The 16,990-nt window shown below is 42.4% G+C and overlaps 1 protein-coding gene across 5 annotated transcripts in view; it reads left to right on the top strand.

The window, feature by feature from the left end:
* DPP8 (dipeptidyl peptidase 8) overlaps nucleotides 1-16,990 on the top strand; it is a 70,488-nt gene that overhangs the window by 8,377 nt on the left and 45,121 nt on the right. For 4 of the 5 annotated variants that reach the window (XM_062206145.1, XM_062206149.1, XM_062206147.1 and 1 more), the window contains exons 3-4: nucleotides 3,171-3,283; nucleotides 16,242-16,415. In XM_062206145.1, the coding sequence (XP_062062129.1) occupies nucleotides 3,171-3,283; nucleotides 16,242-16,415 (287 nt within the window). The remainder of the gene's footprint in view (nucleotides 1-3,170; nucleotides 3,284-16,241; nucleotides 16,416-16,990) is intronic. The other variant, XM_062206148.1, reaches the window with a different exon arrangement.

The raw sequence follows: 16,990 nt of genomic DNA, 5'->3' as shown, positions 1-16,990 counted from the left end.
CCTCTCACCGTCTGTAACTTTACCTTCAAATAAATAAATAAAATCTTTAAAAAAAGATTTATTTTATTATTTGAAAGGCATAGTTACACAGAAAGGAGAGCAGAGAGAGATCTTCTGTTCACTGGTTTACTCCTCAGTTGTCCACAATGGCCAGGGCTGGGCCAGACCAAAGCCAGGAGCTTCCTCTGGGTCACCAGCATTTGCACAGGGGCCAAAGCAGTTGGGCCATCCTCCGCTGCTTTCCAAGGAGCACTATCAGGGAGCTGTACTGGAAGTGAATCAGCCAGGTCTCAAATGGGCACCCTGGGTGGTGGCTTTACCTGCAACACCTGATTTGAAGCTCATATCCCAAGTGGCATCTTAACCAGTATGGCAAATCCTGACCCTGGAAAAAAATTTTTTTTTTTTTTAAGATTTATTTATTTATTTGAAAGAGTTACAGAGAGAAGGAGAGGCAGAGAGAGAGAGAAAGTCTTCCATCCACTGACTCACTCCCCAGATGGCTGCAATGGCCAGAGCTGTGCTGATCCAAAGTCAGAGAGCTGGATCAGAAGTGGAGCAGCTGGGACTCAAACTGGTGCCCATATGGGATGCCAGCACTGCAGGCGGTGGCTTTACCCGCTAGACCAGTATCAGCCCCTAGAAGATTCTTTTATAGGCAATTGTACATTACTAAGAATGCTTATCCCAAATGTGGCATGCTTAGAAGAAGCGTTATACAGTAACAAGCATTTTATTACATTACCATTTTATATATTCACATGACATGATTTGATTCATTGATAGAAGACATCATCCCAAAAAGGCTACTGTAGTTCTGAAGACCAATAAATACCACTAGGAAAGGGACAATGGGAAAAATCATTTGTGCTCATGTCTGTGTCTGTACGTAAAATGCCTTAGAAATTTTTATTAGTCATGGATAAGGCCAAGGAAGGCACTGTAGAACCAGGAGCACATGGAGGGGGTGACTGAAAGGATGCTGAGGAAGGGTTCTCATTTGAGGATAAGTGAGAAGCAGTTTAGCTTTTTTATTATTATTACTGGGGGCCGACGCTGTGGCACAGCAGGTTAAAGCCCAGACCTGCAGCACCGGCATCCCATATGGTATCTTCAAGTCCCGGCTGCTCCTGTTCTCAGCCAGCTCCCTGCTAATGCACCAAGAAAAGCAGAGAATAGCCCAAGGGCTTGGACCCTTGCACACGTGTGGGAAACCCAGAAGAAGCTCCTGGCTTCTGGCTTCGGATTGGCTCAGCTCCAGCTCATGTGGCCATTTGGAGAGTGAACCAGCAGATGGAAAACCACTACTTCTTTCTGTAACTCTTTCAAATAAATAAAATATTATTATATATTTGTCTCTCTATCTAGAGGCCTGAGGACTCTTAGGAGAAGGCATAAGGAAGGTATGATCACATTTTGTAAAATTTGATGCCACAGTGCTGGTCCCGGTAATCACAGTCTTAACAATCCTGTAAGAAAGCGGCTTAGGGCCGGCACTGTTGTATAGTGGATAAAGCTTCTGCCTGTAGTGCCAGCATCCCATATGGGTGCTGGTTTGAGTCCTGGCTGCTCCACTTCCAGTCCAGCTCCCTGTTAATGACCTGAGAAAGCAGTAGAAGATGGCCCAAGTGCTTAGGCCCCTGCACCCACGTGGGAGACCCAGAAGAAGCTCCTAGCCTCTGACTTAAGACTGGCCCATCTCCAGCTGTTGCAGCTATTTGGGGAGTGAACCAGCGGATGGAAGATCTCTCTCTCTCTCTCTTCAGCTCTGCCTTTCAAATAAATAAATCAATCTTTTTTTTTTTTTAAAGCAGCTCTAGAATGTACAAAATAGATTTAAGACAAAATTAATGTTATAATGCTATAAATGTTAGTTGATATCTAACTTTTTACTCCAAAAATTAAAAAAAAAAAAAAACCCACAAACTAAGAAAGGTTTAGAAAAATAGGAAACAAAGGAAGATGCAGATATTTGAGGGCTCATCCTCTGCTTTTGCAAGGGTTAGCCTGGAAGTTACTGTGCCTTTTACAGGCTACCTTTTGCTGCCGTCATCAGAAACAGGCTGTGAATCTGTCCCACCTGAGAGGAAATTGCTTAGCCTTTCTGCATGATTTCTTTTCTCCTTCCTTCACTCTCCCCAGCTTTCTGGAAGTGATACCTTTGCTAGTACTTCTTAGTGTAGAAAAGCTTTGTTTTAACTTTATTCAAGTTTTCTTTGTTTCCCAACTTCATAACCACATTGTGTTTCCATTAGCTCTCTTTTGTATGTGACTCATTCTGTGCTGCTGTGATCTTCCCATTCGATTGTTGCGTGATTTCACAGAGTAGACTTGGCTTCTGCTTGATCTAGACCTCTTTTTCCTTTGCCCTTCCCCAGTAAAGGACAAAGAGGTGTTTAGCAAATCAGGCATCCGTTTCTATGTTTATTATTAATTTATGTATATACATACACACACAAAAGACTTATTTATTTGAAAAGCAGAGTTACATAGGAATAGAGAGAGAGGGAGGCTGGGCCAAAGTGTCTCCCACATGGGCACAGGGCTCCAAGTACTTGGGCCATCTTCTGCTTTCCTAGGTGCATTAGCAGGGACCTGGATCAGAAGTAGAGCAGCTGGGACTCAAACTGGCACTCATAGGTGATACTAGCGTTGTAGGCAGTGGCTTAACCTTGTTTTGTTGAAGAAAATGTCCATGGCATATGTCATGTGCATGTTATATTTAATAACATTAGTTATGGATCCTGTAGACTGCAAAATATTGTGCTAAGTGAAAGGCATTATGTAGTTACTAGTAATTATGATTGTATTAAGAATACTATTTTAAAAATAATTATAGGGGTCAGTGCCGTGGCATAGCAGGTAAAGCTGCTGCTGGTTCATGTCCTGGATGCTCCACTTCCAGTTTAGCTCCTTGCTTATGTATCTGGGAAAGCAGTGGAAGATGGCCTAAGTGCTTGGACCCCTGCACCCACGTGGGAGACCCAGAAGAAACTCTTGGCTCTTGGCTTTGGAGCGGCTCAGCTCCATCTGTTGGAGCTGTTTGGTGGGTGGGCCAGCAGATGGAAGATCTCTCTTTCTCTGTCTCTTCCTCTCTCTGTCTAACTCTACCTTTCAAATAAATCTTTTTTGAAAAATTACAATAATAAGTGATTATTTTTTTCTTATAGCTATGTCTGGTGAGAACAGAGAAAATACACTGTTTTATTCTGAAATTCCCAAAAGTGTCAACAGAGCAGCAGTCTTAATGCTCTCTTGGAAGCCTCTTTTGGATCTTTTTCAGGTAGGATTAAATATTGTTTTTCCCATAATTTGGTCTGTTTTCAGATGCTGCATTTATTTAGAGGCAGAAATTGAGTTGTAGCTTTTTATTTTTGAAATAAATGTGAATCAAAAAATATTTTTATGTTTTTACATGTGTGATCTTTAATTCCAATATCTGAAACTATAAAATATAGTATTCAGTCATCTTTAACTGTGATCTCCCTGTTGAACTGCCTTTTCCCTTTCATTAACTTTCTAATTCTTAAATTTTTTGGAGGATTTTTTTAAGATTTATTTTATTTATTTGAAAGAGTTACAGAGCAAGGTAGAGACAGAGGGAGAGAGGTCTTCCATCTGCTGGTTCACTCCCCAAATGGCTGCAATGGCTAGAGCTGAGCTGATCCAAAGCCAGGAGCTTCCTCCGGGTTCCCACGTGTTTGCAGGCATCCAAGCACTTAGGCCATCCTCTGCAGCTTTCCCAGGCACATTAGCAGGGAGCTGGATCAGAAGTGGAACAGGTGGAACTCGAACCAGCACCCATATGGGATGCCAGCGCTGTAGTCCAGGGCATTAATCCGCTGTGCCACAGCACTGGCCCTTGAAGAAATTCTTTACATAAAAGAGCTAGCATATATTTCCATAAAGATTTTTACTTATATATTGAAATTTAATGTATAGTTCTAATGCTTAGTAACAGCATTAACTTAAATAAAGTTTAGGTTTTTCATCTAAATTGCATAATTTAGTTTGTATAAAATCAAAGCTTAGAGGATTTTGTTTGTTTCAAATTTTTAGACAAAAAATTAAATAGTTGAGAGTGTCTCAAGGACAAGATGACAGTCAGTATATTTGCCTTTTTGCTTCTCTTTATTTTTACATTATTTCCTTGTTGAATACCACGTTTGGGCTAAAGTGTACTAAAACATATTTCAGATGAGAATTTTTAGAAAAAAACCTTTGTAACTATCCATTTGTAATGGATGTTCTTATGCATAGGCTTTTTAAAAAAATTTATTTATTTGACAGGTAGTTACAGACAGTGAGAGGGAGAGACAGAGAGAAAGGCCTTCCTTCCATTGGTTCACCCCTCAAATGGCTGCCACGGCCGGCGCTGCGCCGATCCAAAGCCAGGATCCAGGTGCCAGGTGCTTCCTCCTGGTCTCCCATGCAGGTACAGGGTCCCAAGCACTCGGGCCATCCTCCACTGCCTTCCCAGGCCACAGCAGAGAGCTGGACTGGAAGAGTAGCAGCTGGAACTAGAACTGGTGCCCATATGGGGTGCCGGTGCTGCAGGTGGAGGATTTACCAAGTGAGCCACGGCGCTGGCCCCATGCATAGGCTTTTTTAAAAAGAAAAGAAAAAAAAAAAAAAAAAAAAAGGCCGGCGCCGCGGCTCAATAGGCTAATCCTCCGCCTTGTGGTGCCGGCACACCGGATTCTAGTCCTGGTCGGGGCGCCGGATTCTGTCCTGGTTGCCCCTCTTCCAGGCCAGCTCTCTGCTATGGCCTGGGAAGGCAGTGGAGGATGGCCCAAGTGCTTGGGCCCTGCACCCCATGGGAGACCAGGAGAAGCACCTGGCTCCTGCCATTGGATCAGCGCGGTGCGCCGGCCGCAGCACACCGCCGCGGCGGCCATTGGAGGGTGAACCAACGGCAAAAAGGAAGACCTTTCTCTCTGTCTCTCTCTCTCACTGTCCACTCTGCCTGTCAAAAAAAAAAAAAAAATTTCTTCCTAATTCTGAGAACAATGTATTGAACTAAAGTAATAATAATTTTATTAAGGAACAATTTGTAAATTACTAAGTCAAAAGGCTTTTGTTTTTGTTTCACTTTTATAATGGAAATTTTCATAACATTCAAAAGTAAAATAACATATGACTAGTTTTCAGTAATTATTAAATCTTGGCCATCAGTCTTTCACTGTAGCCCTACCAACTCTCCCTCACAATCCCCACCCCTACTTCTCAGATTATTTTGAAGTAGATGCCAGTAGGTTATTGAATTTGTAAATAAATCAATATGTATCTCTAAGTGACACTAATAACTCTTTTTAGCCGTTACAATATCGTGCTCACACCTAAAATTATTGGTCATTTCTTCATATCCTCACTTGTTCACTTAGCTTACAAATCTCCTGATTTTTGAACAGATTTTTTTCTTTTTTTTTTTTGTTAAACAGTTCTTTATGTCTGTATTTGAAAGGCATAGAAACAGAGAGTAGTTGGGCGGAGAGAAAGAAAGAGAGACAGAACTATCTTTTATCTTTTGGTTTCATCCCCAAATGACTACAACAGTCAGGTGTGGGCCAGGCCAAAACCAGGAGCCAGGAACTTGGGTGGCAGGGGCCCATCTTCCTTCTCATGTGCATTAGTAGGGAGCTGGATCAGAAGTGGAACAAACACCCCGGACTCAAACCAGCAATATGGGATGCTGGCGTCACAAGGAGTGGCTTACCTCACAATGCCAAAATGCTAACTTCTATCTTTTTGTATTTCCCCCCAAAGAAACCTTTTATTTAAGGAATACAAACCTCATGTATTTCATAAGTACAACTTTAGGAATATAGTTATTCTTCCCACCCCACCATACCCGCCCTCTCCCCCACACTTCCACCCCTTCTCCTCCCTCTCCATTGCCAGTCTCATTCCCCACCAAGATCCTTTTTTTTTTTTTTTTTTAAAGATTTATCTACTTATTTGAAAGTCAGTTATACAGAGAGAGAGAGAAAGAGGTCTTCCATCCACTGGTTCACTTCCCAATTGGAAATTTGAGGCACACAGACACAGGAAGTAAAGGCCCTGAGAAGACACAGATTAGACTTAAGTTGCTACAAGCCAAGAGGCTGCTAGAGCCGCCAGGAAGAGCCAAGGAAAGATTGCCCTATGGGGCCAGCTCTTGGCATAGCTGATAAAGTCACTGCCTGTGGTGCCGGCATCCCATATGGTCACCAGTTCAAGTCCTGGCTGCTTCACTTCTGATCCAGCTCTCTGCTATGACCTGGGATAGCAGCAGCCGATGGCCCAAGTCCTTGGGCCCCTGCACCTGCGTGAGAGACCCAGAAGAAGCTCCTGGCTCCTGGCTTCGGATCAGCACAGCTCCAGCCATTGAGGCCAGTTGGGGAGTGAACCAGCAGATGGAAGACCTCTCTCTTCTTCTCTGCTTCTCCTTCTATTCTGTGTAACTCTGACTTTCAAATAAATAAATAAATCTTAAAAAAAAAAAAAAAGATTGGCCTAGGAGGCTGACCCTGATGACTTCTTGATTTTGGATTTCTGATCTCAGGAACTGTGAGAATAAATTTCTCACAAGGGTGTGATAACTTATTACAGCACCCCTAAGAAACTAATCCATGTCCTTTGATGCACAAATTTTTTAATGTTGATGATTTCTAATGTTTCTAATTTTTAACTGACAGACATAGACATCTCCCATCCTCTGGTTCACAATAACTGGGGCTAGGCCAGACTGAAGCCTGAAACTGGGCATTCAGTTCAGGCTATGTGGTGGCAGGGACTCAAGTACTTGAGCCATCATCTGCTTCCTCCCAGGGTATGCGTTAGCAGGAAGCTGGAATTGGGAGTGGAGCTGGGACTTGAACCCAAGCACTCCAGTATGGGTTGTGGGTATGCCAAGCATCTCCTTATATGCTGTGCCACACACCTGTCCCACCTGTGGTGTTACATCCAAGAAGGCTATGCAAATTTTCATCTGTGTTTTCTTATAGAAGAGTTTTATAGTTTTAGCTCTTTTTTTCCCCCTAGTATTTATTTATTTATTTGAAAGGCAGAGTTACAGAGTTAGAGGCATAGAGAGAGAGGGGTCTTCCATCCACTGGTTCACTCCTCAAATGGCCGCAACAGCCAAAGCTGGGCTGATTCAAAGCCAGGAGCCTGGAGCTTCTTCCAGGTCTCCCATGAGGTGCAGGGGCACAAGGACTTGGTCCATTTTCTACTACTTTCCCAGCTCTTACATTCAGATCTTTGCTCCATTGAGTTAATTTTTGAATACGATCTGAAATAGGGTCCCAAATTAATTATTTTACATGTTAATATCCCATTATCCCAGAACCGTGAATATCCAGTTATCCCATTTATTTAAAGACTATCCCTGTTTGAATGGTTTTAGCACGCTTGTTGACTATAAATATACAGTTGTATTTTTTTAAAGATCTATTTTATTTGCAAGTCAGAATTAGAGAGAGGGAGAAAGGGGGAGAGAGAGAGAGATCTTTTGATCTGCTGGTTCACCCTCAGATGGCTGCAATAGCCAGGGCTGGGCCAGGCTGAAGCCAGGAGCTTTATCCAGGCCTCCCATGTGGGTGCATGGGCCCAAGGACTTGGGCCATCTTCCTCTGCTTTCCCAGGCACATTAGCAGGGAGCTGGATCAGAACTGGAGCAGCTGGGACTCGAATTGGTACCCACATGGAATGCCAACACCACAGACTGTGGCTTAACCAACAGTGTGCCTCAGTGCTGACCCTGATAGATGTATTTCTGAACATTAATTCTTTTCCATTGTCCTGTCTGTCTATCCTTATGTCCAATTGTATTGATTAATTTAGCTTTCTACTAACTTTTGAAATCAAATTGGGAGTTTTCCAATGTTCAAGATCGTTTTGGCTATTCTGTGTCCCTTTTAATTCCTTTTGAATATTATTAGAGTCAGTTTGTCCATTATCTAGAAAAAAAGGCAGTTGGGATTTTGATAAGCATTCCATTTTACTGTCTTCAGTCCATGCACATGGAATGTCTTCCCATTTATTTAAATCTTTTTACTTTATTTAAAGTAATTTTCTATGTATACTTTTTTAAAAAATCAAACATTTTATTTCAGAATAGTTTTAAATTTACAAAATAAAAATTGTGACACAGTACAAAGAGTTCCCATATACCCCCTACCTAGCAATCCCTATTTATGTATACTGCCTTATTTAAATTTATTCCTATTTTTAAAAATATTTATTTATTTGAAAGGCAAAGTGTCAGAGAGCGACAGATCTTCTATCCCCTGGTTCACTCCCCAAATGGCAACAGTGCTTACCCAAGAGAAGCCAGAAGCCTGAAACTCCATCCTGATCTCCCACATGAGTGGCAGAGACCTAGGTACTTGAGCCATCATCTGCTCTTCTCCCAGGTGCACCTGTAGGGAGCTGGATCGTAAACTGAGCTTCTGGGACCCAAACTGGCACTTTGATATAGGATACTGACGTTTCAGGTGGTAGCTTAACCTGCTGAGTCACAATTGTCTTAAGATGGAAGACTAGGTAGTTGGTTCAGATGTCCCTTTTTTTTTTTTTTTTAAAGATTTATTTATTTATTCGAAAGTCAGAGTTAACACAGAGAGAGGAGAGGCAGAGAGAGAGAGAGACAGAGAGAGAGAGAGAGACAGAGAGATGGGATGCCAGTGCTTCAGGCCAGGGCTTTAACCTGCTGTGCCACAGCGCCGGCCCCTGAGATGTCTTTTTTTAACATAGGCGTTTATATTTAATGATTTTTCTGTTAATCACTGTGTCCCTTAAGTTTTGCTATATTGTTTTTGTTTTCTTCCATCTCAGAATATTTTTTGATCTCCTGTGTGATTTCTCCTTTGATTTACTGTATTCTCTCTCCTTGTACTGCTAACTTTTAATAGCCCTCAGGCAGTTAGCTGGATGATTCCCATTTCTCAAGGATCTCTGCCCCTTTTTGTATGAAATCTGGTATCTTGAATGTGTTAATTTATATATTTTGTCTATTTTTTTCAGTTGTTTCAGATGGGAAGGTAAATCTGGTCTCACTCCATTTTGGCTTAAAGTAGAAGTTTTCTTTTTTTAACATTTCAATCTTTGGAATATATGAGAAGTGGATCCAATTTTCTCTCTCTACAAATGGCTTTCCACAGTGATTACAACTGATTTAAAATTTAGATGAGTAGTCATTGATTATAAAAGCACCACATTTTTCTACACTTGATCTTAGCCGAAAGGCCGAGAAGTGATACCACATTTTTCTTACTAATGTCTAAGAATTCTATTTTTGATGTTCTATACCATTGTTCATTCTATGTCTCATGTCTTAACTTTATAGTATATAGTAAGGCTAACTTTTTTTCATCATAATCTTTTTCAGCATTTTTAAGACAATCTTGTCTGTTATTCTTTCAGATAAATTTTATGAACATGAAATTTAGAGTTCTATTTTGAAAGTTAATTTCTTAGCTCTAAAATTTCTTGCATTTTATTTGTAAAGTATTAAAACACATTAAAAGGCCGGTGCTGTGGCTCAATAGGCTAATCCTCTGCCTGTGGCACCGGCACACCAGGTTCTAGTCCCGGTTGGGGCGCCAGATTCTGTCCCAGTTGCTCCTCTTCCAGGCCAGCTCTCTGCTGTGGCCCAGGAGTGCAGTGGAGGATGGCCCAAGTGCTTGGGCCCTGCACCCCATGGGAGACCAGTAGAAGCACCTGGCTTCTGCCTTCGGATCAGCGCGGTGCGCTGGCCGCAGCACGCCAGCCACAGCGGCCATTGGAAGGTGAACCAACGGTAAAGGAAGACCTTTTTCTCTCTCTCTCTCTCACTGTCCACTCTGCCTGTCAAAAAAAAAAAAAAAAAAAAAAATTAAAGATAGGGGCCAGTGCTGTGGCACAGTGGGTTAAAGCCCCAGCTTGCTGTGCTGGCATCCCATATGGATGCCGGTTCGAGTCCCAGCTGCTCCTCTTCCAGTCCAACTCTCTGCTATGGCCTGGGAAAGCAATGGAAGATGGTCCAAGTCGTTGGGCCCCTGCATCCACATGGGAGACCCAGAAGAAGCTCCTGGCTCCTGGCTTCAGATCAGCTCAGCTCGGCCATTGTGGTCATTTGGGGAGTGAACCAGTGGAATGGAAGACCTCTCTCTGTCTGGCTCTACCTCTCTCTGTAACTCTTTCAAATAAAATCAAATAATTCTTTAAAAAATATTAACTATAAACCAAATCTGCTGACATTCAGATAAAATATGAGGGGAGAACTTCACACTTAGTCTTCTACTCAGAATTGCTCTTGGCTTAAGTGGAAACAGTTTTTAGAGATGCTTAAAGCAGATAAAAAGATCAGAATTGATAAAATTATCTGTTCAGTGAATTTGCTAACTTCTTATGTTGAAGCTTAGCACACACAGGTACAAATATGTGGACAGCATGCCTTCCCTAAACTGAGGAATGCATCCCAAGAACTCCAGTGAATGCCTAAAACCATGTATTCTACCAAATCCTGTGTATACTGTTTGTGTCCCAATTATACATACTTATGATAAAGCTTAATTTCTATTTTAGGCCTAGTAAGATATTAAAAGCATTAACTCTCTGTAGATTATTGTAGATTTTAACAACCTTAGCATAAGTTTTTTTTTTTAAGTCAAGAACTTCCACTTTTTTCAGTTAAAGGAAGCACTTTAAAGCTTCTCTTTTGCATATCCCAAGTTCTTACACTTTTGGGGACATTAAGTAAGGTTGCGGCTGGTGCTGTGTTGTAACAGGTTAAGCCTCTGCTTACAACATCGGCATCCCATATGGGCGTAAGTACAAGACCCGCTGCTCCATTCAGTCCAGCTCCCTGCTAATGCACCTGGGCGCATGACTGGGAAAGCAGTAGAAGATGGCCCAAGTGCTTGGGCCCCTGCACCCATGTGGGAGACTTGGAAGAAGCTCCAGGCTCCTGGCTTTGGTTTGGCCCAACCCCAGCCATTGTGGCCTTTTGAGGAGTGAACCAGCAATTGGAAGATCTCTGTTTCTCTGTAACTCTGCCTTTCAAATAAATAAAAATGAATCTCTAAAGAAAAACAAAATTAAAAGGTTTACTTGACCACAATCTCTGTGATACCCACTACAGTTGATCTAATAACTGAGGTGGCTACCAATGATTGATGGGTAGCATACACAGCATGGATTTACTAGAGAAAGGGGTGATTCCTGAGAGAGCATATTTTATCACTCTGTTCAGAATGGCACACAATTTAAAAGTTAGGTGTACCTTTTTTTGAGAGGTAGAGAAAGTATGCTCTTATCTGCTGGTTCATTCCCCAAATAGCCACAGTGGTTGGGACTGGGCCAGTGCTGAAACCAAGAGCCAGGAACATCATCCAGGTCTCCCACATGGATGGCATGAACCCAACTACTTAATTACCTGCCGTCTCAGGGTCTGCATTAGGAAGAAGCTAGAGGGCCGGTGTTGTGCTGTAGCCAAAAAGCCTGTGACACCAGGATCCCATATGGGCACTGGTTCGAGTGCCAGCCATCCCACTGCTGATCCTGCTCTCTGCTTTGCCTGGGAAGGTAGCAGAGGATGGCCCACGTGCTTAGGCCCCTGCACCCACATGGGAGACCCAGAAGAAACTCTTGGCTCCTGGTTTTGGTCTGGCCCAGCCCTAGCTGTTGTAGCCATTTGGGAAGTGACTCAGCAGATGGAAGATCTCTCTGTCTATCTCTCTCTGTAACTCTGCCTTTGAAATAAATAAATGTTATTAAAAAAAAAAAAAAAAAAGAAGAAGAAGAAGTGAGAGTCAAGAGCCAGAGCCTAGAATAGAACCCAGATTTTCCATTGTGGGATACAGGCTTCTTAACTGCTAGCCCAGACCCTCTCTGTGATGAATTTCTTATTTCTATAATTTTCTATTTAATACTTTTTCCATTTAATGATTTTTGAGTAACTGAAACCAGGGGTAATGGGGGTCTGTTGTATATGTACTTAGATATTAGTGAGTGACACAAAGAATACACAGACTAGGAAGGGTTTAGTAGTATTCTGAGGTTGTGTCATTTTTAACCTCACCTAACATAATTTTGTTTGCCAAGAATTGAATAACATTTTCATTTCAGTGTGCTGGCTTAATTTTGAAATGATACTTTCCTGCCAGAAAACTTATCCAAACCTCCCCCACCCCCTTTTTAGTGTTCCTTTTCATCTACTTGAAAAGCAGAATGCCAGAGAGGTAGCGGGGGAGAATGCTTCATCTTCCACCTGCTGGTTCATTCCCCAAATGCCCACAACAGCCAGGGTTGAGCCCGGCTGAAGTCAGAGGCCAGAAATTCCACAGAGATCTCCCACATAGGTGGCAGAGGTCTAAGCACTGGGACCGTCATGTGCTGCTTCCCAGGATTCATTAGCAGGAAGCTGGATTAGAAGCTGAGTAGCAGTTTTTTTGAGATAGCACTTACTAGGTTTGTTTTCTTCTTTATTTTCCTTTTAAAATTATATGGATTTGTCACGTATTATTTCTGTCTTAGGAAAGCCCTTCATCATCCTCCATCGTTAGCTGCAATTAATTATAAATGCTGTCTGAGAGAGGTTATGACAGATATGTTGTAGGTAGGAAAGCAACAGGATGCAGATTCTGCTCTCAAGGGATTTTTCCTTGTTGCTAGGAAATATACTGAAAAATTAAAGAGCAGTACTGTAGAGAGCAGGTGTTTAGCCCAGCAGTCAAGGTGCCTGCCTCCCATATCAGACCACCTGAATTCAGTTCCCACTTCTAGCTCCTGGCTCCAGCTTCCTGCTAATGCAGATCCTGGGAGGCAGTGGTCGTGCCTCAACAAGCTGGGTTCCTGCTACCTATGTGGGAGACCTAGATTGAGTTTTTGGCACATGGCTTTGGCTCTGGCCCAGCACCAGCCATTGTGGGCATTTGGGGAGTGAACCAGTCGATGGGAGCTCTTTCTGTCTCTGTGTCTCTCTGCCTCTCAGGTCAATAGGCAGGTAGATAGGTATTGATGGAAAACTTAAAAAAAAAAAAAATACCCAGTGTGGGTGGGGGGACATGCATAGTGGTGCAGCAGTTAAAGATGCCACCTGGGACTCCTGTATGCCATATCATAGTGCCTGGGTTCAAGTCCCTACTCTGCTTTTGATGCAGCTTCTTTTCCCGGAAAGTGGCAGGTGATGACTCAAGTGATGGGGTTTCTTTCACCCATGTAGGAAGCCCAGATGGAGTTCAGGCTCCTGGCTTCAGTCTGGTGCAGCCCTAGCTGTTGTGGCCATTTGGGGATAAGCCAATGGATGGGAGATTTCTCTCTGCCTCTGTGTGTCTTTCAAATAAGATGGTAATAATTTTTTTTATTTCTGTACTTTATTTTAAAATTTTTAATTGTGGGGCCGGTGCTGTGGCGCAGTGGATTAAAGCCCTGGCTTGGAGTGCCAGCATCCCATATGGGTGCCAATTTTAGTCCTGGCTGCTCCGCTTCTGATCCAACTCTCTGTTATGGCCTGGGATAGCAGTAGAAGATGGCTCAAGTCCTTGGGCCCCTGCACCCACATGGGAGACCCAGAAGAGGCTCCTCATTCCTGGCTTTGGATTGGCACAGCTCCAGCCATTGAAGCCCTCTAGGGAGTGAACCAGTGGATAGAAGACCTTTCTCTGTGTCTCTACCTCTCTCTGTAACTCTTTCAAATAAATAAAATAAATCATAAATAAATAAATATTTACTTGTAATTTTTAATTAGTTTTTAAGACTCAATGTGAATTTGTAGATAAAATTCTAAAAACATAATGATACTCCCTTCCTCCCTCCGTCTCCTTCCTTTCCCCTCTCCGGACCGTCCTTCCTTCTCCCTTTTTTTAGTTTTGAGATAACATTTTAAATTTACATTATAGTAAAAAGGCTTAATACTTCACCATATAAGAAGTTTAACAAGTAAAAGCAAAAAGACTGCAGTTTAGTGGGAATATAGGCAATGGCTATACACAGTAATTAAATGGAAAAGTGACCATTTCACCTATAAACTGTAAATTTTAAAGTAATCACAGATCATTAAAACTATAATAATGTAGATTTTTTTAAAGATTGATTGATTTATGTGAAAGGCAGAGTTAGAGAAGGGGAGACAGATCTTCCATCCTCTGGTTCACTCCTAAATGGCTGCAATGACCATAGCTGGGCCAGGCCAAAGCCAGGAGCCCCTACCCACATGGGTGCAGGGGCCCAAGCACTTGGGCCATCCTCTGCTGCTTTCCCAGGCACATTAGCGGGGAATTGGATCAGAAGTGGAACAGCTGAGACTTGAGTGGGCACCCATATGGGATGCCAGCTCTGCAGGCCATCGCTTTAACCCATGGTGCTGGCCCCAGTAGTATAACATTCTTAACCTTTGGTTTGACAAAGGTATAAAACAAAGATTAGGGCTGGCGTTGATGCCGGCATCCCATATGGGTTCGAGTCCCAGCTGCTCTACTTCCAATCTGGCTCCCTGCTAATGCACCTGGGAAAGCAGAGGAAGATGGCCCAAGTCCTTGGGCTGCTATACCCATGTGGGAGACCCAGATGAAGCTCCTGGCTCCTGGCTTTGGCCTGGCCCAGCCCTGGCTGTTGCAGCCATTTGGGGAGTGAACCAGATCCTTCTCTCTCTATAACTGTGACTTTCAGTTAAATAAATCTTTAAAAAGATTTACAAATCCATATTTGCAGCAGTACTAGTACACGTGACATTTCTTTTTTTGTTTGTTTTTTAAATTTTAACTCCCACATATAAGAGAGAGCATGTGGTATTTGTCTTTCTGGGTCTAGCTTATTTCAGTCCATATGATGTCCTCCATTTGTATCCATTCTGCTGCAAATGATAGAATTTCATTCCTTTTTTTTTTTTTTTGGACAGGCAGAGTGGACAGTGAGAGAGAGAGACAGAAAGGTCTTCCTTTACCGTTGGTTCACCCTCCAATGGCCGCCGCGGCCTGTGTGCTGCGGCCGGCGCACTGCACTGATCCGAAGCCAGGAGCCAGGTGCTTCTCCTGGTCTCCCATGGGGTGCAGGGCCCAAGCACTTGGGCCATCCTCCACTGCCTTCCCAGGCCACAGCAGAGAGCTGGCCTGGAAGAGGGGCAACCGGGACAGAATCCGGTGCCCCGAGCGGGACTAAAACCCAGTGTGCTAGCGCAACAGGCAGAGAATTAGCCTATTGAGCCACGGCGCCAGCCGAATTTCATACCTTGTTATAGCTGAATAATATTTCCATGTTATCCATTTATCTGATGATGGATACCTTGGTTGATTGTAAATTTTGGCTATTATGAACAACGCTGCTACAAATATGGTGGTGCAGGTATCTCTTTGATACAATGTGTTCAAGTCTTTTTGTATATATACCCAGTAGTGAGATTGCTGGTTCATAGGACAACTTTATTTTCTAGTGTTTTAGAAATCTCCACACTGTTTTCCACAGCAGCTGCACTAATTTACATTCCCACCAACAGTGTACAGGTGTTCTCTTTTCTCCACATCCTTGCCAGCATTTGTTACTCTCTGTGTTTTGAATTTTAGTCATTCTGACAGGGGTAAGGTGATACTTCATTGTGGTTTTTATTAGCAGGGAGCTGGATCAGAAGTGGAACATCCAGGACACATGAACTGGAGCCTTATGGGGATGCCAGTGTTGCAGACAATACCTTAACTGGCTATGCCACAATGCCAACCCCTCAGACATTATTCTTATTCCCTATTGTAGATAATCATCTAAAGACCCTGTAATAAGAAATCTTTCAGCAAATTTTTTAAGATTTATTTTATTTACTTGAAAGGTAGTGTTATAGAGAGACAGAGGGAGAGACAGAGATCTTCCATCTGCTGGTTTACTCCCCCAATGGCTGCAACTGCCAAGGCTAAGCCAGGCAGAAGCCAAGAGGCAGGAGATTTGGATGAAGCTCCCATGTGGGTGCAGGGAGGGGCCAAGGACTTAGGCCACCCTCCACTGCTTTTTCAGGCCATTAGCAGGGAGCAGGATCAGAAGTGGAACAGCTAGGGCTCAGGGCTTGAACTGGCACCCGTATGGGATGCTGGCATTGCAGGTGGTGGCTTAACCTGTTACGTCACAACACCGGTCCCTCAGCAGACTTCTTGAAATTAATCTTCTTAAAATTGCTAGAAAATTTTGGGGCCACTGAAACTGCAGACTTACTAATATTGGAATGTGAGGGTTTTAGTGCTGAAAGCAAAAGGCCAGCTTTCACAAGGCTGGAATAGGTGACCTTCCTTTTGTATTAGGCAACACTGGACTATGGAATGTATTCTCGAGAAGAAGAACTATTAAGAGAAAGAAAACGCATTGGAACAGTTGGAATTGCTTCTTACGACTATCACCAAGGAAGTGGAACATTTCTGTTTCAAGCTGGTAGTGGAATTTATCATGTAAAAGATGGAGGGCCACAAGGATTTACTGTAAGTTGGAATTATTGCTTGTTAAGTCTGTTTTGGGATCCTAAAGGTTGTTTATACCCAAATCAAAAAGATTAATAACAGATAGAACAGAAACTTCAGTCTGTCCACCAAAAAAGAAGTAGTGATAAAAAGAAAATGTATGTTACTAATTTTCCAAATTTAAGAGTTAATTTTCCAGTGACATTAAAATACAATTTTGAAATGCTAAAGCATTTGCTATTTAGGAAGATACAGTAAAGAGTATCAGCTCCCATTTCTGTGTGAGTACTGAGGGAGAGTTTGGAAGTTACTGTTGTCAAAAGCAATTCATTTTAATTTCCTTGAAAACTAATTTGTGTTCATAAATTATTATATATGTTTGGTTTTATTCTATGTCTTTCTTTATGTGCTGTTGGAACTATTCTTCTGTTAGAATTATGATGCTGGTTTCCATTACATTTTTATGAACAAACTTTTATGTTGATAAAATTTAAAGTATTTAATACCCAGTGAATAAACAGTAAAAATATTTAATAAACAATGATTACTCTTTTAAACAGGCTGGGTCAGCAACATTTACAAAGTGCTATTATATT

Source organism: Lepus europaeus, chromosome 11 (assembly GCF_033115175.1).
Source record: "Lepus europaeus isolate LE1 chromosome 11, mLepTim1.pri, whole genome shotgun sequence".
Lineage (NCBI taxonomy): Eukaryota > Metazoa > Chordata > Mammalia > Lagomorpha > Leporidae > Lepus > Lepus europaeus.
This window is presented reverse-complemented; position numbering and strand designations above follow the sequence as displayed.